Source organism: Haemaphysalis longicornis, unplaced genomic scaffold, assembly GCF_048455015.1.
Source record: "Haemaphysalis longicornis isolate Haplotype H1 unplaced genomic scaffold, Haemaphysalis longicornis Haplotype H1 scaffold_1, whole genome shotgun sequence".
Lineage (NCBI taxonomy): Eukaryota > Metazoa > Arthropoda > Arachnida > Ixodida > Ixodidae > Haemaphysalis > Haemaphysalis longicornis.
In genome coordinates this window covers 358,189,170-358,213,265 of record NW_027526203.1, presented here as the reverse complement: position 1 = coordinate 358,213,265, position 24,096 = coordinate 358,189,170, and the positions used below count along the sequence as shown (strand labels likewise).

Genomic DNA, 24,096 nt, shown 5'->3' with positions numbered 1-24,096 from the left:
CGGTGTGGGAGCGTTCCAGTCGGAGTAACCTTTTTCGCCGAGTAAGGCATGGGGGTGTTGGCCTGTGTCATGTATTTGTTCGCCAGCTTGTAAACCGGTTTATGTTTCTGCGTGATACACGTGATCCATTTCTTCGCACTTTAATGCAGATTACATTAGTAGATGCCTTGCCTATGTATATTGTTTCTTCTGTAAGTGATAGATGTGGTGCCGTGAAAGGCTATATGAAGGAAGTGGTTGAGTCTTTTCGTTTTCTTACTGTGAGATTTTCAGTAGAATATTTAGCCACTGTTTCGAGAAAAACCCTTACAAATAATTTGAGGGAGATGCTGTTCCCCGTACCACGTTATCGTGAAATGTTTAGTTCTGGTCCTGGGCAGGATGTGTTATCCCGCGTGAAAAAAATGGCAGTCCCAGCATGCGTGAAAACTTTCTTTTTCAAGTTACATACAGGAACACTGCCAGTTAAAACATGGATGGAGGAGAAGGGGCTGATTATTGGTTGGTCAAACATGTGTACGCTGTGTGCGAAAGCCGAAACAGTGGAACATGTTTTCACGGAGTGCTGGGACGCCGTATTTTTTTGGGACGTCTTACAGAGAACGTTAAAGAAAGACCTGCCCATTTCAGCGCATGGCATTCGGTTCCTTCCGGTTGAGCGCGAAGATGAAGTCCCGTATGATATGATAATGGCGCTAGGGTTACATGCCATTTGGAGGTCCAGAATGGCTGTGAGACATGCGGACCCGAATGCGCTCACTGTAAGCAAGTATTTTTCTCAAAATGTCACGCTTTTGTATGAAGTGTACAAGTTACAGGACCCCGAACTTGAATGGCTTCCTGTTTTGGAAGAGTTGTGTACTTTTGATGTTTATTTTAAGTCCTTCCGTCAGCCAAAGTTTGGCAGGCGGTTTTTAATTTATCCGTGACTTGTATTACATGTGTGCAAAAGGTAATAAAAAAAAAGCCGAAATAGCTCAGTTGGGAGAGCGTTAGCCTGAAGATCTAAAGGTCCCTGGTTCAGTCCCGGGTTTCGGCACGTACATCCTTTTTGTGCTCGATACACTTGATTTTATTCCGCTCATTCGCCGTCATTGCAGTCCTCGTGCAAACAACTGTCAGCTCTCGCCCAGCCGAAATAGCTCAGTTGGGAGAGCGTTAGACTGAAGATCTAAAGGTCCCTGGTTCAATCCCGGGTTTCGGCACGTACTTCCTTTTTGTGCTCGATACACTTGATTTTATTCCGCTCATTCGCCGTCATTGCAGTCTTCGTGGAAACAACTGTCAGCTCTCGCCCAGCCGAAATAGCTCAGTTGGGAGAGCGTTAGACTGAAGATCTAAAGGTCCCTGGTTCGATCCCGGGTTTCGGCACGTACTTCCTTTTTGTGCTCGATACACTTGTTTTATTCCGCTCATTCGCCGTCATTGCACTCTTCGTGAAAACAGCTGTCAGCTCTCACCCAGCCGAAATAGCTCAGAGATTCTGCTTCCGGTTGCGCTAGCGTGCGGTCGCAGAATGTCGAGCTCCGCCCAAGGAGCGGCTTCAGCGGGCCTTTGGGCCCGCGGTAACAGGATATTTGCCCAGGATGCTGATGATTACCAAGTACTTTTGCCACAGTTTCCTTCAGGTCAGTCGGTTTTAAACACTGTTTTTCTTCATGCCGACATGCGTGCCCGGCCTTACCGCGTTGAGGATTTTCGGGACGTTTTGGCTCGTCTGGAACTGCTCCCCGACGTGGTGGCTTTGGGGGCGTACCAGATGAGTCACGTTTGGGCAGTGACGTTCAAGTCGGCGGAGGGTGTAAAGAAGATTTATGCGCTCGCTGATATCAAGGTGAAGGATCGTCGGTGCCTTGTTATCGACCCGTCGAATCAAGAAGCCCGCCTCAAGCTTCACTGGCTGCTGCACAACGTGCCGGACGACGCCGTTCGCGCTGCGCTGGCGCCCTACGGGCGTGTCGGCGAGGTGCGCAGGGAGCGGTGGCGCGTCGAAGGCATCCAAGACAAGGGCTCGACACTTCGTACGGTGACGCTCAAGTTGAAGGCGGGCGTGACCATCGACGACCTGCCGCAAGAACTTCGTGTGGCGGGTGATAAGGCCCTCGTCGTCGTCGCCGGAAGGGCGCCGCAGTGCTTACGTTGCAACCTCAAGGGGCACGTCAGGCGAGAATGCAAGGTTCCGAAGTGTTCTTCGTGCCGTCGCTTCGGGCATGATGCAAGCGCCTGCGTTAAGTCCTATGCCAGCGTCACCGGCCCAGCGAGGGAGGATGACCTCCACGAAAACCTCATGGACGAGGCAGAAGCGGAGGAGACAGCTGCACGAGTACCCGACAAGGTGGTGAAGGAGTCGACGTCGGCGGGGCAGGTCGAGGCCGAGGCTGGCCAGCGCGTTCCTGAAAAGGAGCAGCCGGTCCAGCCGAAGACGCCTCCCCCTCACGTCTCGTCGAACGAGGACAACGGCACCGGAGCGGCAAGTCAGGGGACGACGGAGGTGTCGGCTCTAGCAGCCGAAGCCGTGCAAATGGACCTGAGTGGGGCCGTGGCAAAACGACAACGCGAAAGCAACGACACAGAGCAGGGTGACGGACTCAGCAGCAGCGAGTAGCCCCCGGCTAAGGCGGTTTCAGTGAGACGTCCGAGCTTCAAGCCGAAGCCCAACGTCCCACCAGACCGAACGAAAACTTCGGCTCCGCCCTCCTAGCCAGCACGTCACTACGAAAGGTAGTCGCCATCCTGTTCCTCAGTGTTTGTTGTTGCGCTGCTGTCTTGAATCGCCAACGAACTAAACGCAACAATGTAGTTGGGTCAAGGCAGTATTTTTGGAGGGGGTATTGTGTTCCTGATGCTTATGCTTTGAGCTTTAGGTTTGGCTGGGGGGAGGGTGGCAGTGTGTATTGCAGCGGCCGTGAATCCCGCAGGCCATACGAATGTTTTATAAGTGCGGGATTTTGGAGCGTGTATGGGATGTTTGCAGTTGATGAAGCGTCGTTCTTTTTCGTGCTGCATGGATGTAAGTGTTGTGCGATAAGTCTAGCTTCCTCCTAAAACATGGTTTACTTGAGCAAACCAATGCGCATCGCCACGCTTAACGTCAGGGGATTTTCGGATCGGAGACGTCAAAATCAGGTGTATCGACTCGTAACAGATGAGGATTTGGACATCGCGGCCTTGCAAGAGACCAAAGTTGGGAGGGAGGACCAGACGGATCGTATGGTGCGGCCCTTTATTGCGCGCTATGATGTGTGCGTGTCGCATGCGGTCGGGTTTTCTGCGGGTTGCGCACTTCTAATTCGGAGAAGCTTAGGGGCCGCTCTAAAGACTGTCACCGCCTCGGAAACGGGGCGGTATGTTGTGTGTGACTTGGAGTATTGTTCCAATGAATGGCGTGTAATGTGTGTCTACGGGCCCACCAATACAGCCGAAAGGAAGGCTTTCTTTGAAGAAATGCGTCCATGGTGTGAGACGGAACGGCTCTTAATTTTAATGGGTGATTATAATTGTGTTTGCTCAGCGCGCGACAAAAGCAGCACGACCAATTTCAGAGACGCCAGTACGGTGGTACTGAATGAGATAGTAGCCGGCTGCGCCCTGGAAGATGCAGGTGATAGCATGAGCAATGCAGGCACCGTTCGCTATACACACTTTCAGGGCAATAGTCATGCGCGGCTCGACAGGGTGTATCTTTCCGTAGAACTCGTACGTGAATGTGACAATTACGAAGTGACCCCAGTTTCATTTAGCGACCATTGTCTGGTGTCGTTAACACTAGGCAGGGCCGCTAAACGTGGAAACGCGTTCTCCTGGGGTTTGTGGAAAATGAACAACAAACTTCTGCAAGATGATAAATTCGTCGAGGCCGTTGACGCATGCGCACGGACCTCGTTTAGCAGCTCAGATATGACGAACTTCATTCGGAAGTGGGAGCTGTTCAAACAAGAAGTTAAGCTAAAAGGCCTTGAACGTTCTTCTGCAATGAAGAGCGACGAGAAAAAGAAAGAAGCCACGCTACGAAGTAATCTCGACGCTCTTATTGTAGCAGAATGTAGATCGCCGGGGACGTGCAGAGATGACATAAAGAATGTTAAAGCACAGCTCGAGGTCTTAGATCAGGGCAAATATCATGGCGCGCTTGTTCGCGCAAGAGCAGAAAAGATGCTGCTGGGAGAGGCGCCGACCAAAAGAGCCTTATGCTCCGAGAAAAAGTACGCTCGCAGAAATGCGATAGCGGAAATAGAAAGCGAGGGCGTCTTGTACAAGGATCAAGCCAGCATAGAACGCTGTTTTTGTAATTTTTACGACAAGCTGTTTGCACGTCACGCTATTGATGTCGTGGCGTTTAAGGATGAATTTTTGAGATTGTTACCATGCCTAAACAAAGAGATGTCAGCACTGCTCGAAACAGACATAACGGAGAATGAAGTAAGAAAAGCTATAGAGGAGTTGAGCCCGGGAAAGACGCCCGGCACCGATGGGCTAAGCGCTGCATTCTATAAAAAGTTTAAAGAGTGCCTAAGTCCAGTGTTGTGTACGTTATACGCTGAGGCGTATCAGAATGGTGTGCTGCCACCGTCTTTTCATGAGTCGCACACCATTTTTATTCCTAAGTCAGATGATGACGCCAAACTCCGAGCTGTATCTGGGTATCGCCCAATCAGTCTCACTAATGTAGACTATAAGATTTTAATGAAAATTCTGGCGAGTCGTTTGCAGACTGTTATTAGGGACATCGTTAGACCGCATCAAACATGCGGTATAAAGGGGCGGTCGATAGTAACGAACATTCATACTGCTCGAAGTGTTCTTGAGTGTTGCGACAGCACTCAAGGTTCTCTAGCAATGCTCCAGGTAGACCTGGAGAAGGCGTTCGATCAGGTATCACACGAGCTCCTTATAGCCATGTTAGAGCATATAAATGTAGGGGCTGTTATTCTTCAAGGAGTGCCCATGGCGTATAGTGGGTGTTCAACTAGCCTCGTTGTGAACAAGTCGCTCAGCAAAGGAGTGCAGGTTCAACGTGGCGTACGTCAGGGTTGCCCATTGTCCCCATTGCTTTTCTGTGTATATGTAGAAGCGTTTTGCTTGAGTGTTATTGGAAGCAAAACCATCAACGGCTTTCGACTACAGTCGTGTGAGGTGCGTGTGTTGGCCTATGCCGACGACATTGCACTTTTCTTTATTGATAAAAGCAGCATAAGCGAAGCTGTAAAGACACTAAAGGCCTTTTGTAAATACAGTGCCAGCAGTGTGAACTGGCAAAAATGTTTAGGTTTCTGGCACGGCCAATGGGAAGAAGCCCCGGAGGTGTTTGAAAGCATAAGCTGGCAGACGACGCCAACCAAATACTTAGGTGTGCCTCTCGAAAACTACAAGGACAGTGATCCCTATTGGCGCAGACAGACAGCTGAATTGCGCGATAGAGCAGAAAAATGGCAAGGTACTGGGCTCTCCATTTTTGCAAGAGGCTCAGTCTGCAATGTGTTCTTAATAAGTAAAATATGGTACGTGCTCCAGGTGTTACACTGTTCGCGTGCGCATGTGCAGGCATTGCACCGCGTTTTCGCCGTGTTAATTTGGGAGTCCACGTGGGAAAAAACAAGTCGAACGAACTTGTTTCGGCGCGTGCGTAGCGGGGGCCTTTCCTTGTCTCATTTGTTTTTACGACAGGTTGTCAATCGTTTTCTCTTCCTTCGGGATGTACAAGACCCCTTTTTGCGTACTGTTTGCCAAATGAAGTTGTCTGGGGTGTTACCCGATTTTGTTATAGCGTCAGCACGTTTTCCTGTCTTGACAATGAAGGGATACTTCCGCGAAGTTGTTCAAGCGACCCAGTTTTTGCGTGCCCGCTTCACGATGGAATGCCTATGTAGCGTAACGCGGAAAAAATTGTATAATGATCTCGTTGACTCTGTATTTCCAGTTCCACTGTACCGGTCAATGTACCGTGCAGGGCCAGGCCAGGATGTGCTTAAACGCGTGAAATCTATGGCGGTACCGCCATGGGTTACAACGTTCTTTTTTAAGCTCCACGCGGGTGTCCTACCAGTCAAAACGTGGCAAAAAGAGAAAGGACTGTACGTTCCGTGGGGGGTTGACTGTTATCCGTGCAAAAAGCCGGAGACAGTAGAACACGTGTTTTTAGAATGTTGGGATGGGGTCTTTTTTTGGGACGTGCATCAGAGGACTTTGAAGAAAGATTTCCCTCTAGACGCCTACGGAATCAGGTTTATACCCATCGAGAATGACGGCGGGTTGCCGTATGATGTGGGGATGGTTTTGGCTCTGCACGGCATATGGAAATCTCGCATGGCTATACGCCACCGCGATGTTGGTGCTAAGCGTTCCAAGGAATACTTTGGAGAAACTGTTCGTTTGATTGTAGAGGTTTGGAAGACTCAGCCTGACCCCCCGGAATGGCTTCCAGTAATGGAGTCGCTGACAAACCTTAAGCAGTTTTAGCCATTTCCTGCTAGCAAAAGACTGTTAGCAGTTTTATCAGTGTATGTTACAGCTTTTTGTACCTGTTTTCCTTGCTTTGTGTGCTTGTTCTCTGTCAGAGTGTGGCAATAAAGAAAAAAAAACCGAAATAGCTCAGTTGGGAGAGCGTTAGACTGAAGATCTAAAGGTCCCTGGTTCGATCCCGGGTTTCGGCACGTACTTCCTTTTTGTGCTCGATACACTTGGTTTTATTCCGCTCATTCGCCGTCATTGCACTCTTCGTGAAAACAGCTGTCAGTTCTCACCCAGCCGAAATAGCTCAGTTGGGAGAGCGTTAGACTGAAGATCTAAACGTCCCTGGTTCGATCCCGGGTTTCGGCACGTACTTCCTTTTTGTGCTCGATACACTTGATTTTATTCCGCTCATTCGCCGTCATTGCAGTCCTCGTGCAAACAACTGTCAGCTCTCGCCCAGCCGAAATAGCTCAGTTCGATTCCACTTCCGGCCACCGTGGTGTGCGGACGTGTTTTTCATGAGCTCTTCGAGAGCGGATTTTGCGGCCCACCCGGGTCGCGGAAACAGGACCATGGAAACCAAGTTCTTCTGCCGACTCTGCCAACAGGTCGTACTGTTTCGAATACTTTATTTTTTGACGCTGATATGAAAGCAAGGCCATACCGGGTGGAATATTTTCGTGACATGCTGATAAGATTGGGAACGCTCGCCGACGTTGCCGCGTTGGGGGCGTTTCAAATGAACCATGTTTGGGCTGTCACGTTCAAGAATGCCGAAGCACTAAAGAAAACGCTAGCTGCGAAGGAGGTGACGGTGAAGGAAAGGCGGTGTATCATCGTCGACCCCAGCAACCAAGACATTCGACTCAAGCTGCACTGGGTTTTGCATAACGTGACCGACGACGATGTGCGGGTAGCTCTTGCGCCCTACGGAAAAGTAACCGAAGTAGCGAGGGAGCGGTGGCGAGTTCGCGGCTGTTTCGAGCAAGCGTCAACGACGCGGTCCGTGTCGCTCAAACTGAAGGCCGGGATGAAAGTGGAGGACCTGCCTCATCAGCTACGTGTCGCGGGGGACAATGCGCTGGTCGCTGTCCCGGGTAGGCCCCCCATGTGCCTACGCTGTCGCGGCACAGGTCAAGTCCGCAGGGAATGTCGAGTGCCCCGCTGTGAAACGTGTAGACACTTCGGTCATGACGCCGACGCTTGCGTCAAGACTTACGCAAGTGTCACTGGTCCAGCGGTCGTCGACGAAGCGTCGGAACACCTCATGGATGAAGCCGATGCGGAAGAAGCAGCCAGGGCACGAGAGGAAGAACCCGGTGCAGCGGCAATAGACGTCAAGGACGACGCCAAGGGTGAAAAGGGCAGCGACAAGGGGGAGGACGAGGCAAAGGGGGACGGCGGCCGAACCACCACCCCCGAGCTTCAACTAGGAGCGAAAGAGCAGCCAGAAGGAAAGCAGAGCGGTGAACCACAAATTGTGGAAGTGCTGTCCGCTACTCCAACCCAGCGAGCCGGCCCCACCAGCGACGGAAGCCAACCTCCTGTAAGCGACGACTTGCAAGGAACACCACAGGACGAGGCAGACGCTGAAATGGCCGACGCCAACGGCGCGAGTGGCAAACGGGTCCGGGACGACGACGACGATGACGACGACGATGACCACGACGAAGGCTCCGGGAACACTAGTGCGTGTGAACTGTCTACGGAAACCAGGGTTCGGCGTCGACCGAAACTGAAGGTGAGACCGAACATTCCAATGGAGAGACATAAGAGTGCATCGAAGCCCCCCAAAAAATGAGGGTGGACACGTGTTGAAAGTAGAGACTTGTAATGGCAGACTCAAAGCCCTCAACGTTCTTGCAAAGTGCCCTCGAGGTATGCCACCATCACGAGGTTTTTTGGGTTTGGGTGTGTGTGTGTGTGTGTGTGTATGCGTGGGTGGGTGGGTGTAGTAGGTTGCCAACAGTGTATTGAGAGATGCAGCGAAATTTCTGCTCCTAGTCTGTGCCATTAATCGAGACATCAATGGATAAAACAGCATTGCGAGTAGGTACGATAAACGTCCGTGGTTTGGCGGCCAGAAGGAGGCAGTGCCAGCTGAGTAGGCTCTTTATTGAACATGACCTTGACCTAATCGCCATTCAAGAGACTAAGGTAGAAACTGAGGAGCAGACGGAGCAGATTATTTCGCAGTTTCGAGGAAACTACAACGTGTGTGTTTGCCATGCTGTGGGTACGTCAGGGGGCTGTTTACTTTTACTGCGGAGTAGCCTAGGTATTGTGGAAGAAAGTGTAACGGCAGGCGATGACGGCAGACTGGCTGTGTGCGATTTCTTTTTGTCGGAAATGTACTGGCGTGTTGTATGTGTATATGCACCAAACAAAGAGAATGATAGAAAAGTGTTCTTTGTGCGAGTGGAGAGCTTTTTACGCACCGACAGGAATGTTGTACTCCTTGGAGATTTTAACTGCGTATGTAACGCTGAAGATAGAGTAAAGGGGAGGCCTGTCAGGGACAAAAGCGCCATTTTCTTGAATGAACTGGTACACGAGTATGAGTTAGAGGATGTTGGCTCCGCTCTGGCCAGTGGCCAGCCGCCAGAATACACACACTTCCAAAACCAGAGTCATGCAAGGCTGGACAGGCTGTACGCATCGCTGAAGCTTATACCATGTTGCACAAGTTACAATGTCAATCAAGTATCCTTTAGTGACCACGCGTTGGTGACGCTTACGATAGGTAAAAAGCAAAAAAAGGCGAGATTTAATTGGAATCTCTGGAAGCTTAACGCAAAGCTACTCGAAGATGAAAAGTTTGTGAACATAGTAAATGAGCGGGTGCACGAGTTTATCGGAAAAGGTGATGTTATTGTTCGGTGGGAGCAGTTTAAGAATGACGTGAAAATGAAAGCAATAGAGCGTGCGAGTGTACTACGGTACAATGAAAGGAAAAAAGAGGAAGAGCTGCATACGCAATTGAAGTTTTTGCTAAGCCAGGAATGCGCAGCGCCTGGAATATTTAGTAAAGAAATCAAAGAAGTGAAAAATGCCCTCGAGGTTATCGATATCGAAAGATACAGGGGGGCAACGATACGCGCACGCGCGGTACGGTTATGGTCAAATGAGACACCGACGAAGCGAGCGTTAGGGGAAGAAAAAAGGTATGCGAAACGCAACGAAATCACTAGGATACGATGCGGAAATGAAGTTACTGAAGACAGCGACCTGATAGTACGCGATTTTGTTCAGCACTATCGAGGTCTTTTTAGTCATCAATGTTGGTTTAAAGAAGACTATGAAAGTAAATTTTTGTCTCTTATGCCAAATTTAGATGAAGAGGTCAAGGCGAGACTGGAGGAACCGATAAGTGCTAGTGAAATAGAAAGGCAATCGATGAACTGGGAAAGGGCAAGTCACCAGGGCCGGACGGCATCAGCGCCGCTTTTTACAAAACGTTCAAGAAAGATTTAGCGGTGATATTGCACGCGGTGTTTACGAGAGCGTACGAGTGTAAAAAAATGCCGTCGTCCTTTCAAAGAAGTCACATCGTCTTAATTCCCAAAAGCGACGATCCAGAGAAGCTGCTGCAAGTCGAGTGTTACCGACCGATTAGCCTTACCAATGTCGATTACAAGATCTTAATGAAAATTCTGGCAAGCAGGTTACAGTTAGTCATTAAACAAATAGTGGGGCCACACCAAACATGTGGGATTAAAGGAAGGACAATTTACACAAACATTCATGTGGCGCGAAGTATATTAGAGATGATTGATGCACTAGGTGGTAAAGTGGCAATGTTACAAATTGACCTGGAAAATGCTTTCGATAGGGTGGGGCACGAAGTATTGTTCAGCATTTTGCGCCATATGAACCTAGGGTCGGTCATTTTAGAAGGCGTGACGATGGCATACAAGCAGTGCACAGCAAACCTAGTGATAAACAAAAACGTGAGTCAGAGCTTCCCCGTTCTGTCATCGGTACGGCAAGGGTGCCCTTTGAATCCGTTGCTATTTGCGATTTTTCTCGAACCCTTTTGTTTGAAAATACTGGAAAATAGTGCTGTACACGGGATAAGGCTTCAGTCAAGTGAAGTGAAAGTACTGTCGTACGCGGATGACATTGCCGTGTTCTGCGAGGACACAGATAGCGTGAAGGAGACAGTAAAAGAAGCCTCCTTGTTTTGCGAAGTGACTGGGAGCAAAATCAATTGGAAAAAATGTTCAGGTTTATGGCACGGGGATTGGAAAACCACGCCGTCCACATTTGCAAACGTCCAGTGGAGTGTATGTCCAGTTAAGTATTTAGGCGTGCCACTTGAGTGTTACAGAGACCCAGACGAGTACTGGAAGGAGCAAATTGAGGCTACACGAGAGAAAACGCTCAAGTGGGGTGGACGGGACTTGTCTATGTTTGCACACTCGACCGTATGTAACGTGTTTCTTGTTGCGAAGGTAATGTATGTTCTACAAGCCCTGTGTATGTCAAGAACTATAGTTCAAAAGTTACACCGAGTGTTCGTGCTGTTTTTGTGGCGGTCAACTTGGGAAAGAACGAGTCGCACGAACCTTTTTCGTTCAGCGAAGGCAGGGGGTTTGGGCCTTGTACATCTGTTTCTGCGACAAGTGGTCGCACGGTTCATGTTCTTTCGTGATGAAAGCGATCCTTTTTTGCGCCATGTTATTCAGACAAGGCTATCGCACACTCTCCCTGAGTTTGTTGTGTCAACTAGTGATTCAAGACCAGTGTCTATGAGAGGGTTTTTGAGTGAAGTTGTAGGTGCCGTCAAGCTCCTTAAAGTGCGATTTTCGACAGAATACCTGAGTGTTGTCACGCGGAAACGTCTGTACAAAGATCTTGTTGATGTATGCTTGCCCGTCCCAATATACCGGTCGCTGTACCCAACTGGAAAAGGCAAAGATCTTCTTCAAAGAATTAAGAAAATGCCAGTTAGAGCACTCTGAAAAACTTTCTTTTTCCAGTTGCATAGCGGCACTCTTCCTGTGAATCCTTGGTTGAAAGAAAAGGGGTTATTTGTCTACGGGTCCGTAAACTGTCGTTTGGGCAAAAAAATAGAAACAGTTGAACACATCTTCCTGGATTGCTGGGACGCAGTATTTCATTGGGACATTCTGCAGAGGACTTTGAAAAAGGACCTGCCACTTTCTCCTTACGGCATTAGGTACCTTCCAACGGAAAATGAAGGGGGAGTGCCCTATGACATGATCATGCTCCTATCTCTACATAGTTTGTGGAGAGTTCGTATGGCGGTCAGGCATGCTGATGCCAATGCTAGGCCCGTCAGGGAATACTTTATTGAATGTATAACGTACATCAGGGAAGTTTACCGAGTGCAAGTAGCCCCACCTGAGTGGATCACAAGATTACATAGCCTGGCATCATTGAAAAAATTTTAGTTCTTGACGCAGCATAAGAGAGGCTACTGTTTCACATCCATCCACCAAGCGTTGTGTCTGTCGATTGTATCATGTCACTAGCAGGCAATAAAGAAAAAAAAAAGCCGAAATAGCTAAGTTGGGAGAGCGTTAGACTGAAGATCTAAAGGTCCCTGGTTCGAACCCGGGTTTCGGCACGTACTTCCTTTTTGTGCTCGATACACTTGGTTTTATTCTGCTCATTCGCCGTCATTGCACTCTTCGTGAAAACAGCTGTCAGTTCTCACCCAGCCGAAATAGCTCAGTTGGGAGAGCGTAAGACTGAAGATCTAAAGGTCCCTGGTTCGATCCCGGGTTTCGGCACGTACATCCTTTTTGAGCTTGATACACCTCATTTATATTCCGCTCATTCGCCGTCATTGCACTCTTCGTGAAAACAGCTGCCACCTCTCACCCAGCCGAAATAGCTCAGTTGGGAGAGCGTTAGACTGAAGATCTAAAGGTCCCTGGTTCGATCCCGGGTTTCGGCACGTACTTCCTTTTTGTGCTCGATACACTTGATTTTATTCCGCTCATTCGCCGTCATTGCAGTCCTCGTAAAAACAACTGCCAGCTCTCAACCAGCCGAAATAGCTCAGTTGGGAGAGCGTTAGAGTGAAGATCTAAAGGTCCCTCGTTCGATCCCGGGTTTCGGCACGTACATCCTTTTTGAGCTCGATACACCTGATTTTATTCCGCTCATTCGCCGTCATTGCAGTCCTCGTGAAAACAGCTGTCAGTTCTCACCCAGCCGAAATAGCTCAGTTGGGAGAGCGTAAGACTGAAGATCTAAAGGTCCCTGGTTCGATTCCGGGTTTCAGGACGTACATTCTTTTTGAGCTCGATACACCTGATTTTATTCCGCTCATTCGCCGTCATTGCACTCTTCGTGAAAACAGCTGCCACCTCTCACCCAGCCGAAATAGCTCAGTTGGGAGAGCGTTAGACTGAAGATCTAAAGGCCCCTGGTTCGATCCCGGGTTTCGGCACGGACTTCGTATTTGTTCTCGATACACTTGATTTTATTCCGCTCATTCGCCGTCATTGCAGTCCTCGTGAAAACAGCTGTCACCTCTCACCCAGCCGAAATAGCTCAGATTGGAGAGCGTTAGACTGAAGATCTAAAGGTCCCTGGTTCGATCCCGGGTTTCGGCACGTACTTCCTTTTTGTGCTCGATACACTTGGTTTTATTCCGCTCATTCACCGTCATTGCACTCTTCGTGGAAACAGCTGTCAGTTCTCACCCAGCCGAAATAGCTCAGTTGGGAGGGCGTTAGACTGAAGATCTAAAGGTCCCTGGTTCGATCCCAGGTTTCGGCACGTACTTCGTTTTTCTTCTCGATACTCTTGATTTTATTCCGCTCATTCGCCGTCATTGCAGTCCTCGTGAAAACAACTGCCAGCTCTCACCCAGCCGGAATAGCTCAGTTTGGAGAGCGTTAGACTGAAGATCTAAAGGTCCCTGGTTCGATCCCGGGTTTCGGCACGTACTTCGTTTTTGTTCTCGATACACTTGATTTTATTCCGCTCATTCGCCGTCATTGCAGTCCTCGTGAAAACAACTGCCAGCTCTCACCCAGCCGAAATAGCTCAGTTGGGAGAGCGTTAGACTGAAGATCTAAAGGTCCCTGGTTCGATCCCGGGTTTCGGCACGTACTTCCTTTTTGTGCGCGATACACTTGGTTTTATTCCACTCATTCGCCGTCATTGCACTCTTCGTGGAAACAGCTGTCAGTTCTCACCCAGCCGAAATAGCTCAGTTGGGAGAGCGTTAGACTGAAGATCTAAAGGTCCCTGGTTCGATTCCGGGTTTCGGCACGTACATCCTTTTTGTGCTCGATACACTTGGTTTTATTCCGCTCATTCGCCGTCATTGCAGTCCTCGTGAAAACAGCTGCCACCTCTCACCCAGCCGAAATAGCTCAGTTGGGAGAGCGTTAGACTGAAGATCTAAAGGTCCCTGGTTCGATCCCGGGTTTCGGCACGTACTTCCTTTTTGTGCTCAATACACTTGATTTTATTCCGCTTATTCGCCGTCATTGCAGTCCTCGTGAAAACAACTGCCAGCTCTCACCCAGCCGAAATAGCTCAGTTGGGAGAGCGTTAGACTGAAGATCTAAAGGTCCCTGGTTCGATCCCGGGTTTCGGCACGTACTTCCTTTTTGTGCTCGATACACTTGGTTTTATTCCGCTCATTCGCCGTCATTGCAGTCCTCGTGAAAACAGCTGTCACCTCTCACCCAGCCGAAATAGCTGAGTTGGGAGAGTGTTAGACTGAAGATCTAAAGGTCCCTGGTTCGATCCCGGGTTTCGGCACGTACTTCCTTTTTGTGCTCGATACACTTGGTTTTATTCCGCTCATTCGCCGTCATTGCACTCTTCGTGGAAACAGCTGTCAGTTCTCACCCAGCCGAAATAGCTCAGTTGGGAGAGCGTTAGACTGTGCTTTTTGCGATGTACTTAGAACCCTTCTGTTTAAAGATTTTGACCAACAATAGAATAAATGGCTTTAAGCTGCACTCAATTGAAGTCAAGATTCTGGCATACGCAGATGATATTGCGGTGTTTTGTACAGAGCAGGACAGCATCAACGAGGCGGTAAAGGACGTCACAGCTTTTTGTAAACTTTCTGGCAGCACCATAAATTGGAATAAGTGCTCGGGATTCTGGCACGGTCAGTGGGAAACCACACCACCTGTGTATGAAAACGTTCAGTGGACTGTGGTTCCCACGAGGTACCTGGGTGTGCCGCTTGAGTACTACAGGGACCCTTCCGAACACTGGAAAGAGCAAACAGAGCAGGCGCGCGAGAAAACGTCGAAATGGGGAGGCCGTGATATGTCTGTGTTTACGCGGGCGACTGTTTGTAATCTTTTTATTGTCGCAAAAGTGTGGTATGTGTTGCAGGTATTGTGCATGGCCAGGGGTGCGGTGCAAAGGTTGCACCGAGTATTTGCAGTTTTCCTCTGGGGTTCAACATGGGAACGCACCAGTCGAACAAATCTTTTCCGTTCTGTAAAAAACGGAGGTGTCGGCCTTGCACACTTGTTTCTGAGACAAGTAGTAGCGAGATATATTTTTTTGCGAGACCAGAATAATTTATTTTTACGAACTGTAGTCCAAGTGTTCCTACGAGATGAGTTGTCGGATTTCGTTGTGTCGTCAAGTGATGTGACACACAATCGTGTGCGAGGTTACCTCCGTGAGGTAGTCGACTCTTTCAAATTTCTTAAAGCCCGTTTTTCCGTTGAATATTTAGGTAGTGTTTCTCGTAAACATTTGTATAAGGATTTGCTTGATGTTTGCTTGCCTGAACCTCTGTACCGCTCCTTGTACAGAGGAGAGGGTGGAAGGGATGTGTTGAAGCGAGTGAAAAGAATGCCTGTGCGACCATCTGTGAAAAGTTTTTTCTTTCAATTGCATACTGGCACGCTCCCAGTGAAACCATGGCTTCAAGAAAAAGGCTTATTTGTGGCTTGGTCCATTAACTGTCGCATTTGTCTGAAGCCAGAAACGATCGACCACATATTTCTTGACTGCTCAGACTCCGTTTTTCACTGGGACATTCTGAAGCGCACGCTTAAAAAAGACCTTGTAATAACGCCCCATGGCATTCGTTTCTTGTCCATTCAAAGCAGTGGGGGCGTGCCGTATGATATGTTTGTGCTGCTGAGTCTCCATAGTATTTGGAAGACACGAATGGCTGACAGACACGCTCATGTGGACGCTCAGCCTGCGAGAGTGTATTTCAAAGAGAGTATGGTGTACATGAGAGAAATTTACAGGCTTCAAAAAGAGCCGCCTGAGTGGCTACCTCTGTTGGACAGCTTGGTTGCACTGAAAGAATTTTAACTCGCCGCACTGCCCAAGTAGGGCCAGTGCATATGTGTGCGTAATATTTTGTGTACTGATATTACATGTCCTATGTATGTGCCAAGCAGGCAATAAAGAAAAAAAAAAAAGAGAGCATTAGACTGAAGATCTAAAGGTCCCTGGTTCGATCCCGGGTTTCGGCACGTACATCCTTTTTGTGCTCGATACACTTGGTTTTATTCCGCTCATTCGCCGTCATTGCAGTCCTCGTGAAAACAGCTGCCACCTCTCACCCAGCCGAAATAGCTCAGTTGGGAGAGCGTTAGACTGAAGATCTAAAGCGCCCTGGTTCGATCCCGGGTTTCGGCACGTACTTCCTTTTTGTGCGCGATACACTTGGTTTTATTCCGCTCATTCGCCGTCATTGCACTCTTCGTGGAAACAGCTGTCAGTTCTCACCCAGCCGAAATAGCTCAGTTGGGAGAGCGTTAGACTGAAGATCTAAAGGTCCCTGGTTCGATCCCGGGTTTCGGCACGTACTTCGTTTTTGTTCTCGATACTGTTGATTTTATTCCGCTCATTCGCCGTCATTGCAGTCCTCGTGAAAACAACTGTCAGCTCTCACCCAGCCGGAATAGCTCAGTTGGGAGAGCGTTAGACTGAAGATCTAAAGGTCCCTGGTTCGATCCCGGGTTTCGGCACGTACTTCGTTTTTGTTCTCGATACACTTGATTTTATTCCGCTCATTCGCCGTCATTGCAGTCCTCGTGAAAACAACTGCCAGCTCTCACCCAGCCGAAATAGCTCAGTTGGGAGAGCGTTAGACTGAAGATCTAAAGGTCCCTGGTTCGATCCCGGGTTTCGGCACGTACATCCTTTTTGTGCTCGATACACTTGGTTTTATTCCGCTCATTCGCCGTCATTGCAGTCCTCGTGAAAACAGCTGCCACCTCTCACCCAGCCGAAATAGCTCAGTTGGGAGAGCGTTAGACTGAAGATCTAAAGGTCCCTGGTTCGATCCCGGGTTTCGGCACGTACTTCCTTTTTGTGCTCGATACACTTGATTTTATTCCGCTTATTCGCCGTCATTGCAGTCCTCGTGAAAACAACTGCCAGCTCTCACCCAGCCGAAATAGCTCAGTTGGGAGAGCGTTACAGTGAAGATGTAAAGGTCCCTGGTTCGATCCCGGGTTTCGGCACGTACATCCTTTTTGAGCTCGATACACCTGATTTTATTCCGCTAATTCGCCGTCATTGCACTCTTCGTGAAAACAGCTGCCACCTCTCACCCAGCCGAAATAGCTCAGTTGGGAGAGCGTTAGACTGAAGATCTGAAGGTCCCTGGTTCGATCCCGGGTTTCGGCACGTACTTCCTTTTTGTGCTCGATACACTTGGTTTTATTCCGCTCATTCGCCGTCATTGCAGTCCTCGTGAAAACAACTGCCAGCTCTCACCCAGCCGAAATAGCTCAGTTGGGAGAGCGTTAGACTGAAGATCTAAAGCCCCCTGGTTCGATCCCGGGTTTCGGCACGTACTTCCTTTTTGTGCGCGATACACTTGGTTTTATTCCGCTCATTCGCCGTCATTGCACTCTTCGTGGAAACAGCTGTCAGTTCTCACCCAGCCGAAATAGCTCAGTTGGGAGAGCGTTAGACTGAAGATCTAAAGGTCCCTGGTTCGATCCCGGGTTTCGGCACATACTTCGTTTTTGTTCTCGATACTCTTGATTTTATTCCGCTCATTCGCCGTCATTGCAGTCCTCGTGAAAACAACTGCCAGCTCTCACCCAGCCGGAATAGCTCAGTTGGGAGAGCGTTAGACTGAAGATCTAAAGGTCCCTGGTTCGATCCCGGGTTTCGGCACGTACTTCGTTTTTGTTCTCGATACACTTGATTTTATTCCGCTCATTCGCCGTCATTGCAGTCCTCGTGAAAACAACTGCCAGCTCTCACCCAGCCGAAATAGCTCAGTTGGGAGAGCGTTAGACTGAAGATCTAAAGGTCCCTGGTTCGATCCCGGGTTTCGGCACGTACTTCCTTTTTGTGCGCGATACACTTGGTTTTATTCCACTCATTCGCCGTCATTGCACTCTTCGTGGAAACAGCTGTCAGTTCTCACCCAGCCGAAATAGCTCAGTTGGGAGAGCGTTAGACTGAAGATCTAAAGGTCCCTGGTTCGATTCCCGGTTTCGGCACGTACATCCTTTTTGTGCTCGATACACTTGGTTTTATTCCGCTCATTCGCCGTCATCGCAGTCCTCGTGAAAACAGCTGCCACCTCTCACCCAGCCGAAATAGCTCAGTTGGGAGAGCGTTAGACTGAAGATCTAAAGGTCCCTGGTTCGATCCCGGGTTTCGGCACGTACTTCCTTTTTGTGCTCGATACACTTGGTTTTATTCCGCTCATTCGCCGTCATTGCAGTCCTCGTGAAAACAGCTGTCACCTCTCACCCAGCCGAAATAGCTCAGTTGGGAGAGCGTTAGACTGAAGATCTAAAGGTCCCTGGTTCGATCCCGGGTTTCGGCACGTACTTCCTTTTTGTGCTCGATACACTTGATTTTATTCCGCTCATTCGCCGTCATTGCAGTCCTCGTGAAAACAACAGCCAGCACTCAACCAGCCGAAATAGCTCAGTTGGGAGAGCGTTAGAGTGAAGATCTAAAGGTCCCTGGTTCGAACCCGGGTTTTGGCACGTACATCCTTTTTGAGCTCGATACACCTGATTTTATTCCGCTCATTCGCCGTCATTGCAGTCCTCGTGAAAACAACTGCCAGCTCTCACCCAGCCGAAATAGCTCAGTTGGGAGAGCGTTAGAGTGAAGATCTAAAGGTCCCTGGTTCGATCCCGGGTTTCGGCACGTACATCCTTTTTGAGCTCGATACACCTGATTTTATTCCGCTCCTTCGCCGTCATTGCAGTCCTCGTGAAAACAGCTGCCACCTCTCACCCAGCCGAAATAGCTCAGTTGGGAGAGCGTTAGACTGAAGATCTAAAGGTCCTTGGTTCGATCCCGGGTTTCGGCACGTACTTCCTTTTTGTGCTCGATAGACTTGGTTTTATTCCGCTCATTCGCCGTCATTGCACTCTTCGTGGAAACAGCTGTCAGTTCTCACCCAGCCGAAATAGCTCATTTGGGAGAGCGTTAGACTGAAGATCTAAAGGTCCCTGGTTCGATCCCGGGTTTCGGCACGTACATCCTTTTTGAGCTTGATACACCTGGTTTTATTCCGCTCATTCGCCGTCATTGCACTCTTCGTGAAAACAGCTGCCACCTCTCACCCAGCTGAAATAGCTCAGTTGGGAGAGCGTTAGACTGAAGATCTAAAGGTCCCTGGTTCGATCCCGGGTTTCGGTACGTACTTCCTTTTTGTGCTCGATACACTTGATTTTATTCCGCTCATTCGCCGTCATTGCAGTCGTCGTGAAAACAACTGCCAGCACTCAACCAGCCAAAATAGCTCAGTCATTCTACTTCCGGCCACGCTCGCGGACGGGCGTGCGAATCATGAGCTCCAGCGGAGCGGTGATAGCGGCTCAGCCGAGCCGCGGAAACAGGCCAACGGGAAGCGATAACGAGGAGTACCAGATTATTCTGCCGCAACTGCCTACCGGACGCATTGTTTTAAACACGTTGTTTTTGCATGGCGACGTGAAGGCCAGGCCGTTTAAGGTCGAAGATTTTCGCGATGCGCTCGCACGGACTGGTCTGCTCCCCGAGGTTGTCGCCTTGGGGGCTTACCAGATAAACCACGTGTGGGCAATAACGTTCAACAGCGCCGAAGCAACGAAGAAGATGCTCGCAGTCCAGGAGTTTCAAGTAAAGGGCCGGCGGTGCGTCGTCATCGACCCGGAAGACCAACAGGTCAGACTGAAGCTGCACTGGCTACTACACGGCGTAGCCGATGACGACATCCGAGCTGCACTGGTGTCGTACGGCAAGGTGACCGAGGTGAACCGGGAGCGGTGGCGCATCCAGGGCGTCACCGACAAGGGTTCCACGACGAGGACGGTGCTGCTGAAGTTGAAAAGAGGCCTCAAGATTGACTACCTGCCGCACCAGATAAAGGTTGCGGGTGAGCTCGCCCTCGTCGTGGTACCGGGACGTCCCATGCAGTGCCTTCGCTGCAACGGCCAGGGACATGTGCGGCGGGAGTGCAAGGTGCCCCGTTGTTCTAGGTGTCGGCGTTTTGGTCACGTCGATACGCAGTGCGTGCCCTCGTACGCATCAGTGACGGGGCCCGCTGACAACGAGGGTACTACCGAGCACCTTATGGACGTCGTCGAGGCAGAGGAAGCAGCTCAAGGCGCTGGTGGTGGTGAGCCCTCCGAAGCTACCACCGTGACCCCAAGGGAAAGCTGCCTCACCCAGGGAGTGAAAACCCCGGAGGCCACCCCACCAAAGACGGCAGTACCGGAGGAGAGCTCGGTTAAAAGCGACGAAAAGTGCTTTTCGGCTGAGCCCCCCGTTGCGCTGGCGGGGCAACACCCGGAAACGATGGACACAGATGGAGCAGCGACTCCGGCGGGGACCGTCAAACGCCCCCACTTAGACGCAGCAGACGGGAACGACAGCAGTGGTAACACGAACAGCGAGGAGCCGCCCGCGAAAACAACGCAGATACGGCGCCCGTCGTTCAGACCCAAGCCCACCATACCACCCTACAGGAAACCCCCGGAAACGCCCCCCCAACAGCGCAACGCAGGGGACAGCGCAGCGGCGGGCGGGAGCGCGTAGCCAGCTCAAGACGCGAAAGGTAAGCGCCATGCTCTCAGCCTCTAATTGAACGATACTGTCTGACGACCTCGCACTGAACGTAGCTACACTCAACGTCAGGGGATTGGCTGGGAAAAGAAAACAGAGCCAAGTGTACCGGCTTTTAACCGAGCATGACGTTGATGTGTTGGCGGTTCAGGAAACCAAGGTGCAGGGGGAGGCAGAGACTGAGAGCATGGTGCGGCGTTTCACGTCGAGGTACTTCGCATGTGTTAGTCACGCAGTCGGCACTTCCGCGGGTTGCGTGCTTTTCGTGCGAAAGCTACCGGGCTTAGCTGTCCAAACCGTTATGTCATGTTTGTCGGGGCGATTAGTGGTGTGCGATATCTCTTTTCGCAGTGTCGAGTGGCGTGTGTTGTGCATTTATGCCCCCAATTCTGGGGACGAGCGTGCCGACTTTTTTAATAGTATCAGGCAGCACCTCACCACAGATAAGCAAATATTACTATTAGGAGATTTTAATTGCGTGTTAACTGCACGTGACAAAACAAGCAAAAGGCCGTTCAAGGATGTCAGCACTGATTTGTTGTATGATCATATTGTGAAATTCGGTCTTGAGGATGTTGCCGAATGTTTGGAGGGCGCAAGAAGCGTGCAATACACGCATTTTCAAGGCGCTAGCCACGCCCGACTGGACCGGATTTACGTATCGTTGGAAATGGTCGCAATGTGCAGCAACTACAGTGTTCTGCCATTGTCTTTCAGCGATCATTGTCTTGTCGCGTGCAGAATAGGGCACAAAAAGCGTCGGAACAATTTTACTTGGGAATTGTGGAAGTTAAATGAAAAGGTTTTAAAAGACGAAAATTTCAGCAACACAGTAAAGGACCAAATTAGCAAATTCGAACAGGGCAGCCAAAATAATATCTTGGAAATGTGGGAACTAACAAAAGAAGCGTCAAAAATTAAAGCAATCGAACGGGCCAGCTGCATAAGGTTCCAACAAAACGAAAAGGAAACGTCGCCCCGAGAATTACTAAAAACGCTGACAGAGCAGGAGGGCAAACAGCCGGGCGTGTACAAAGACGACATCAGGCAAACAAAACAAAAGCTAGAAATAATCGACGAAGAGCGCTATCACGGAGCGCTTGTACGAGCAAGACTGGTCCAGGCGATAGCGGGGGAAAGACCTACAAAGCGGGCCTTGGGGCTCGAGAAAGCGCATGCTCGTCGTAATCATATAACCGAGATTGACTGGAGCGGCGAAACTTCTGGGGATAGTAAGCACATCGAGCGTGACTTTTTTGAGCACTATCAGTCGCTTTTTGCATTTCGCTCTGCCGATATTGAAAGCTTCAGGAAAGAATTCCTCACCAACATGCCTAAGCTTGACGATGAAACAAAGGAGTGGCTGCAACAACCAATAGCATCGAAAGAAGTTGAAGACGCCATTGATAATTTAAACCCGGGGAAATCGCCAGGCCCGGATGGGTTGACTGCGGCGTTCTACAAAGAATTTAAGAGTGAACTATCACCGGTATTAGCGGTTGTTTTTAATGAATCGTTTAAGTTGAAATCACTGCCACCTTCTTACGGAACTGCTCACACGGTGTTAATTCCCAAAACAGAAGATGTTGGAAAACTTAAGCAGGTTACGTCTTATAGGCCCATTTCACTTACGAATGTGGACTATAAAATATTTATGAAGATACTAGCAAGTAGGCTCCAGGGAGTGATACATAAAATAGTCGGTCCTCATCAGACTTGCGGCATACGGGGAAGGTCTATTTGCACCAATATACATAAGGCAAGGTGTTTGCTGGAGTGTTCCGATGCCATGCATGTAGGCGTTGCTGCGCTTCAGCTAGACCTTGAAAAGGCCTTTGATTGTGTATCGCGCCAGGTATTGTTTCTTATTTTGGACTATATCAACGTCGGTTCTGTTATCAAAGAGGGGTAGCAATGGCGTACCGGAATTGCACCACGCGGTTAGTTGTGAACAAGGCATTGGGAGCGCCCATTAACGTGCAACGCTCTGTGCGCCAGGGCTGCCCCCTCAGCCCACTTTTGTTCTGCATTTATATTGAAACATTGTGTTTGCGTATCCTCCAAGATGTCGAAATTCGAGGGTTCCGATTGCATGAGTCCGAGGTAAAAGTATTGGCTTATGCAGACGACATTGCGGCATTCTGTGAGAACAAAGAAAGTATTATTAAAGTAGTTGAGACAACAAAACAGTTTAGCACAATCACAGGTAGCCTTGTAAATTGGGGAAAGTGCCTGGGGTTCTGGCATGGAGAATGGCAATCAACCCCTGACACTTTTGCCAACGTAAGCTGGTTAACAACCCCCGTCAAGTACCTTGGAGCCCCACTACAGTTTTATAAAGATAGTGAGCCGTACTGGCACGAACAAACACAGGAGACTCGAGCAAAGGCAGACAAGTGGAGGGGGGCTTATTTGTCAACCTTCGCTAGGGCAACAGTGTGCAACTTGTTTTTCGTTAGTAAACTGTGGTACGTGATGCAAGTGCTGCACTGTTCACGTACAAATGTGCAAAAGCTGCATCGGGTCCTTGCTGTTTTCGTGTGGGCCTCGAATTGGGAGAGGTGCAGCCGCACCAACCTGTTCAGGCGAATCAGAGATGGGGGACTGGGACTGGCGCACTTATTTGTGCGACAGCTTGTAAATAGATTTCTGTTTTTAAGGGATGTAAGAGACCCCTTTCTGAGGACAGTGTGTCAGGTGAGGCTGGGCAGGCTTCTACCTGACTTTGTTGTAACCACTGGGTATATGCATGGAGGAATTTTTGGTTTTTTCAAAGAAGTCGTGGGAAGTGTTAATTTTTTGAATGCACGGTTTTCAAAAGAATACTTAAGTACGGTTAAAAGGAAAAATCTGTATTATGATATTGTGGATACTGTGTTCCCTGTGCCAATGTACAGAGCTATGTACTCTGGAGGCCCCGGCCAGGACGTACTTAAGAGGGTTAAAAGAATGCGAATTCAGCCAGGTGTCAAGTCCTTTTTCTTTAGGTTGCATACAGGTACATTATTAGTACGAACATATATGGAACAGAGGGGGCTATTTGTACGATGGGGGACAGACTGTTTTAGATGTAAATTACCTGAGACAATTGACCACGTGTTTTTGCATTGTTGTGAGGGAGTGTACTTATGGGATGTACTGCAAAGGTCACTGCGAAAAGACTTCCCTTTAAACCCTCATGGTATACGGTTTCTTGCAGTGGACGATGAGGCTGGAGTGCCTTGTGATTTAGTAATGGTACTGGGCCTCCATAGCATATGGCGCTCTCGCACAGCAAGGCTGTATAATGATGTTGATGCACGTTTTGCACTACATTATTTCAAAGAGAGTGTTGGTCGCGTTGTCGAAATTATTAAATCTGAGGAGGTATTCCCGGTTTGGCTGCCAGAAATGGAGCAGCTGACAAAGCTGAGGCTATTTTAATGACAACGCCAGCCCTTTATTGGCTGGCAGCCTCACTTTTCCTGAGTTCAGTGTTTTATTGTGATGATCTGTAATGTTGTTTTGTGGGTTGTCAAAACCAGGCAATAAAGAAAAAAAAAAGCCGAAATAGCTCAGTTGGGAGAGCGTTAGAGTGAAGATCTAAAGGTACCTGGTTCGATCCCGGGTTTTGGCACGTACATCCTTTTTGAG

The 24,096-nt window shown here is 49.4% G+C and overlaps 2 protein-coding genes and 39 non-coding genes across 41 annotated transcripts; all 41 read left to right on the top strand.

Annotated features, from left to right (window-relative positions):
* The first annotated feature begins 966 nt into the window (after positions 1-966).
* On the top strand, positions 967-1,039 carry Trnaf-gaa (transfer RNA phenylalanine (anticodon GAA)). Its single transcript has one exon. It is a non-coding gene; the product is annotated as a tRNA-Phe (tRNA).
* Positions 1,040-1,132: 93 nt separating this feature from the next.
* Positions 1,133-1,205, top strand: Trnaf-gaa (transfer RNA phenylalanine (anticodon GAA)). Its single transcript has one exon. It is a non-coding gene; the product is annotated as a tRNA-Phe (tRNA).
* Positions 1,206-1,298: 93 nt separating this feature from the next.
* On the top strand, positions 1,299-1,371 carry Trnaf-gaa (transfer RNA phenylalanine (anticodon GAA)). The gene has a single exon. It is a non-coding gene; the product is annotated as a tRNA-Phe (tRNA).
* A 5,206-nt stretch (positions 1,372-6,577) lies between these two features.
* On the top strand, positions 6,578-6,650 carry Trnaf-gaa (transfer RNA phenylalanine (anticodon GAA)). Its single transcript has one exon. It is a non-coding gene; the product is annotated as a tRNA-Phe (tRNA).
* A 93-nt stretch (positions 6,651-6,743) lies between these two features.
* Trnaf-gaa (transfer RNA phenylalanine (anticodon GAA)) lies at positions 6,744-6,816 on the top strand. Its single transcript has one exon. It is a non-coding gene; the product is annotated as a tRNA-Phe (tRNA).
* Positions 6,817-7,480: 664 nt separating this feature from the next.
* Positions 7,481-15,815, top strand: LOC144160098 (uncharacterized). Its single transcript, XM_077691708.1, has 2 exons — positions 7,481-8,138; positions 14,351-15,815. Exons 1-2 carry the CDS (start codon positions 7,481-7,483, stop codon positions 15,736-15,738), a joined length of 2,046 nt encoding a protein of 681 aa, XP_077547834.1. The 3' UTR covers positions 15,739-15,815.
* On the top strand, positions 11,971-12,043 carry Trnaf-gaa (transfer RNA phenylalanine (anticodon GAA)). The gene has a single exon. It is a non-coding gene; the product is annotated as a tRNA-Phe (tRNA).
* On the top strand, positions 12,137-12,209 carry Trnaf-gaa (transfer RNA phenylalanine (anticodon GAA)). The gene has a single exon. It is a non-coding gene; the product is annotated as a tRNA-Phe (tRNA).
* On the top strand, positions 12,304-12,376 carry Trnaf-gaa (transfer RNA phenylalanine (anticodon GAA)). The gene has a single exon. It is a non-coding gene; the product is annotated as a tRNA-Phe (tRNA).
* Positions 12,470-12,542, top strand: Trnaf-gaa (transfer RNA phenylalanine (anticodon GAA)). The gene has a single exon. It is a non-coding gene; the product is annotated as a tRNA-Phe (tRNA).
* On the top strand, positions 12,637-12,708 carry Trnaf-gaa (transfer RNA phenylalanine (anticodon GAA)). Its single transcript has one exon. It is a non-coding gene; the product is annotated as a tRNA-Phe (tRNA).
* On the top strand, positions 12,802-12,874 carry Trnaf-gaa (transfer RNA phenylalanine (anticodon GAA)). Its single transcript has one exon. It is a non-coding gene; the product is annotated as a tRNA-Phe (tRNA).
* Trnaf-gaa (transfer RNA phenylalanine (anticodon GAA)) lies at positions 12,968-13,040 on the top strand. Its single transcript has one exon. It is a non-coding gene; the product is annotated as a tRNA-Phe (tRNA).
* On the top strand, positions 13,134-13,206 carry Trnaf-gaa (transfer RNA phenylalanine (anticodon GAA)). Its single transcript has one exon. It is a non-coding gene; the product is annotated as a tRNA-Phe (tRNA).
* On the top strand, positions 13,300-13,372 carry Trnaf-gaa (transfer RNA phenylalanine (anticodon GAA)). Its single transcript has one exon. It is a non-coding gene; the product is annotated as a tRNA-Phe (tRNA).
* On the top strand, positions 13,466-13,538 carry Trnaf-gaa (transfer RNA phenylalanine (anticodon GAA)). The gene has a single exon. It is a non-coding gene; the product is annotated as a tRNA-Phe (tRNA).
* Trnaf-gaa (transfer RNA phenylalanine (anticodon GAA)) lies at positions 13,632-13,704 on the top strand. The gene has a single exon. It is a non-coding gene; the product is annotated as a tRNA-Phe (tRNA).
* On the top strand, positions 13,798-13,870 carry Trnaf-gaa (transfer RNA phenylalanine (anticodon GAA)). The gene has a single exon. It is a non-coding gene; the product is annotated as a tRNA-Phe (tRNA).
* Trnaf-gaa (transfer RNA phenylalanine (anticodon GAA)) lies at positions 13,964-14,036 on the top strand. The gene has a single exon. It is a non-coding gene; the product is annotated as a tRNA-Phe (tRNA).
* Trnaf-gaa (transfer RNA phenylalanine (anticodon GAA)) lies at positions 14,130-14,202 on the top strand. Its single transcript has one exon. It is a non-coding gene; the product is annotated as a tRNA-Phe (tRNA).
* A 180-nt stretch (positions 15,816-15,995) lies between the features above and the next one.
* Trnaf-gaa (transfer RNA phenylalanine (anticodon GAA)) lies at positions 15,996-16,068 on the top strand. The gene has a single exon. It is a non-coding gene; the product is annotated as a tRNA-Phe (tRNA).
* Positions 16,069-16,161: 93 nt separating this feature from the next.
* Positions 16,162-16,234, top strand: Trnaf-gaa (transfer RNA phenylalanine (anticodon GAA)). The gene has a single exon. It is a non-coding gene; the product is annotated as a tRNA-Phe (tRNA).
* A 93-nt stretch (positions 16,235-16,327) lies between these two features.
* Trnaf-gaa (transfer RNA phenylalanine (anticodon GAA)) lies at positions 16,328-16,400 on the top strand. The gene has a single exon. It is a non-coding gene; the product is annotated as a tRNA-Phe (tRNA).
* Positions 16,401-16,493: 93 nt separating this feature from the next.
* On the top strand, positions 16,494-16,566 carry Trnaf-gaa (transfer RNA phenylalanine (anticodon GAA)). Its single transcript has one exon. It is a non-coding gene; the product is annotated as a tRNA-Phe (tRNA).
* A 93-nt stretch (positions 16,567-16,659) lies between these two features.
* Positions 16,660-16,732, top strand: Trnaf-gaa (transfer RNA phenylalanine (anticodon GAA)). Its single transcript has one exon. It is a non-coding gene; the product is annotated as a tRNA-Phe (tRNA).
* A 93-nt stretch (positions 16,733-16,825) lies between these two features.
* Positions 16,826-16,898, top strand: Trnaf-gaa (transfer RNA phenylalanine (anticodon GAA)). The gene has a single exon. It is a non-coding gene; the product is annotated as a tRNA-Phe (tRNA).
* Positions 16,899-16,991: 93 nt separating this feature from the next.
* Trnaf-gaa (transfer RNA phenylalanine (anticodon GAA)) lies at positions 16,992-17,064 on the top strand. The gene has a single exon. It is a non-coding gene; the product is annotated as a tRNA-Phe (tRNA).
* Positions 17,065-17,157: 93 nt separating this feature from the next.
* On the top strand, positions 17,158-17,230 carry Trnaf-gaa (transfer RNA phenylalanine (anticodon GAA)). Its single transcript has one exon. It is a non-coding gene; the product is annotated as a tRNA-Phe (tRNA).
* A 93-nt stretch (positions 17,231-17,323) lies between these two features.
* Trnaf-gaa (transfer RNA phenylalanine (anticodon GAA)) lies at positions 17,324-17,396 on the top strand. Its single transcript has one exon. It is a non-coding gene; the product is annotated as a tRNA-Phe (tRNA).
* A 93-nt stretch (positions 17,397-17,489) lies between these two features.
* On the top strand, positions 17,490-17,562 carry Trnaf-gaa (transfer RNA phenylalanine (anticodon GAA)). Its single transcript has one exon. It is a non-coding gene; the product is annotated as a tRNA-Phe (tRNA).
* A 93-nt stretch (positions 17,563-17,655) lies between these two features.
* On the top strand, positions 17,656-17,728 carry Trnaf-gaa (transfer RNA phenylalanine (anticodon GAA)). Its single transcript has one exon. It is a non-coding gene; the product is annotated as a tRNA-Phe (tRNA).
* Positions 17,729-17,821: 93 nt separating this feature from the next.
* Positions 17,822-17,894, top strand: Trnaf-gaa (transfer RNA phenylalanine (anticodon GAA)). Its single transcript has one exon. It is a non-coding gene; the product is annotated as a tRNA-Phe (tRNA).
* A 93-nt stretch (positions 17,895-17,987) lies between these two features.
* Positions 17,988-18,060, top strand: Trnaf-gaa (transfer RNA phenylalanine (anticodon GAA)). The gene has a single exon. It is a non-coding gene; the product is annotated as a tRNA-Phe (tRNA).
* Positions 18,061-18,153: 93 nt separating this feature from the next.
* Trnaf-gaa (transfer RNA phenylalanine (anticodon GAA)) lies at positions 18,154-18,226 on the top strand. Its single transcript has one exon. It is a non-coding gene; the product is annotated as a tRNA-Phe (tRNA).
* Positions 18,227-18,319: 93 nt separating this feature from the next.
* Positions 18,320-18,392, top strand: Trnaf-gaa (transfer RNA phenylalanine (anticodon GAA)). The gene has a single exon. It is a non-coding gene; the product is annotated as a tRNA-Phe (tRNA).
* A 93-nt stretch (positions 18,393-18,485) lies between these two features.
* Positions 18,486-18,558, top strand: Trnaf-gaa (transfer RNA phenylalanine (anticodon GAA)). The gene has a single exon. It is a non-coding gene; the product is annotated as a tRNA-Phe (tRNA).
* A 93-nt stretch (positions 18,559-18,651) lies between these two features.
* Trnaf-gaa (transfer RNA phenylalanine (anticodon GAA)) lies at positions 18,652-18,724 on the top strand. Its single transcript has one exon. It is a non-coding gene; the product is annotated as a tRNA-Phe (tRNA).
* A 93-nt stretch (positions 18,725-18,817) lies between these two features.
* On the top strand, positions 18,818-18,890 carry Trnaf-gaa (transfer RNA phenylalanine (anticodon GAA)). The gene has a single exon. It is a non-coding gene; the product is annotated as a tRNA-Phe (tRNA).
* A 93-nt stretch (positions 18,891-18,983) lies between these two features.
* On the top strand, positions 18,984-19,056 carry Trnaf-gaa (transfer RNA phenylalanine (anticodon GAA)). The gene has a single exon. It is a non-coding gene; the product is annotated as a tRNA-Phe (tRNA).
* Positions 19,057-19,206: 150 nt separating this feature from the next.
* Positions 19,207-20,436, top strand: LOC144160087 (uncharacterized). The gene has a single exon (XM_077691697.1). It carries the CDS (start codon positions 19,207-19,209, stop codon positions 20,434-20,436), a length of 1,230 nt encoding a protein of 409 aa, XP_077547823.1.
* A 3,570-nt stretch (positions 20,437-24,006) lies between these two features.
* Positions 24,007-24,079, top strand: Trnaf-gaa (transfer RNA phenylalanine (anticodon GAA)). The gene has a single exon. It is a non-coding gene; the product is annotated as a tRNA-Phe (tRNA).
* The last annotated feature ends 17 nt before the right edge of the window (positions 24,080-24,096 follow it).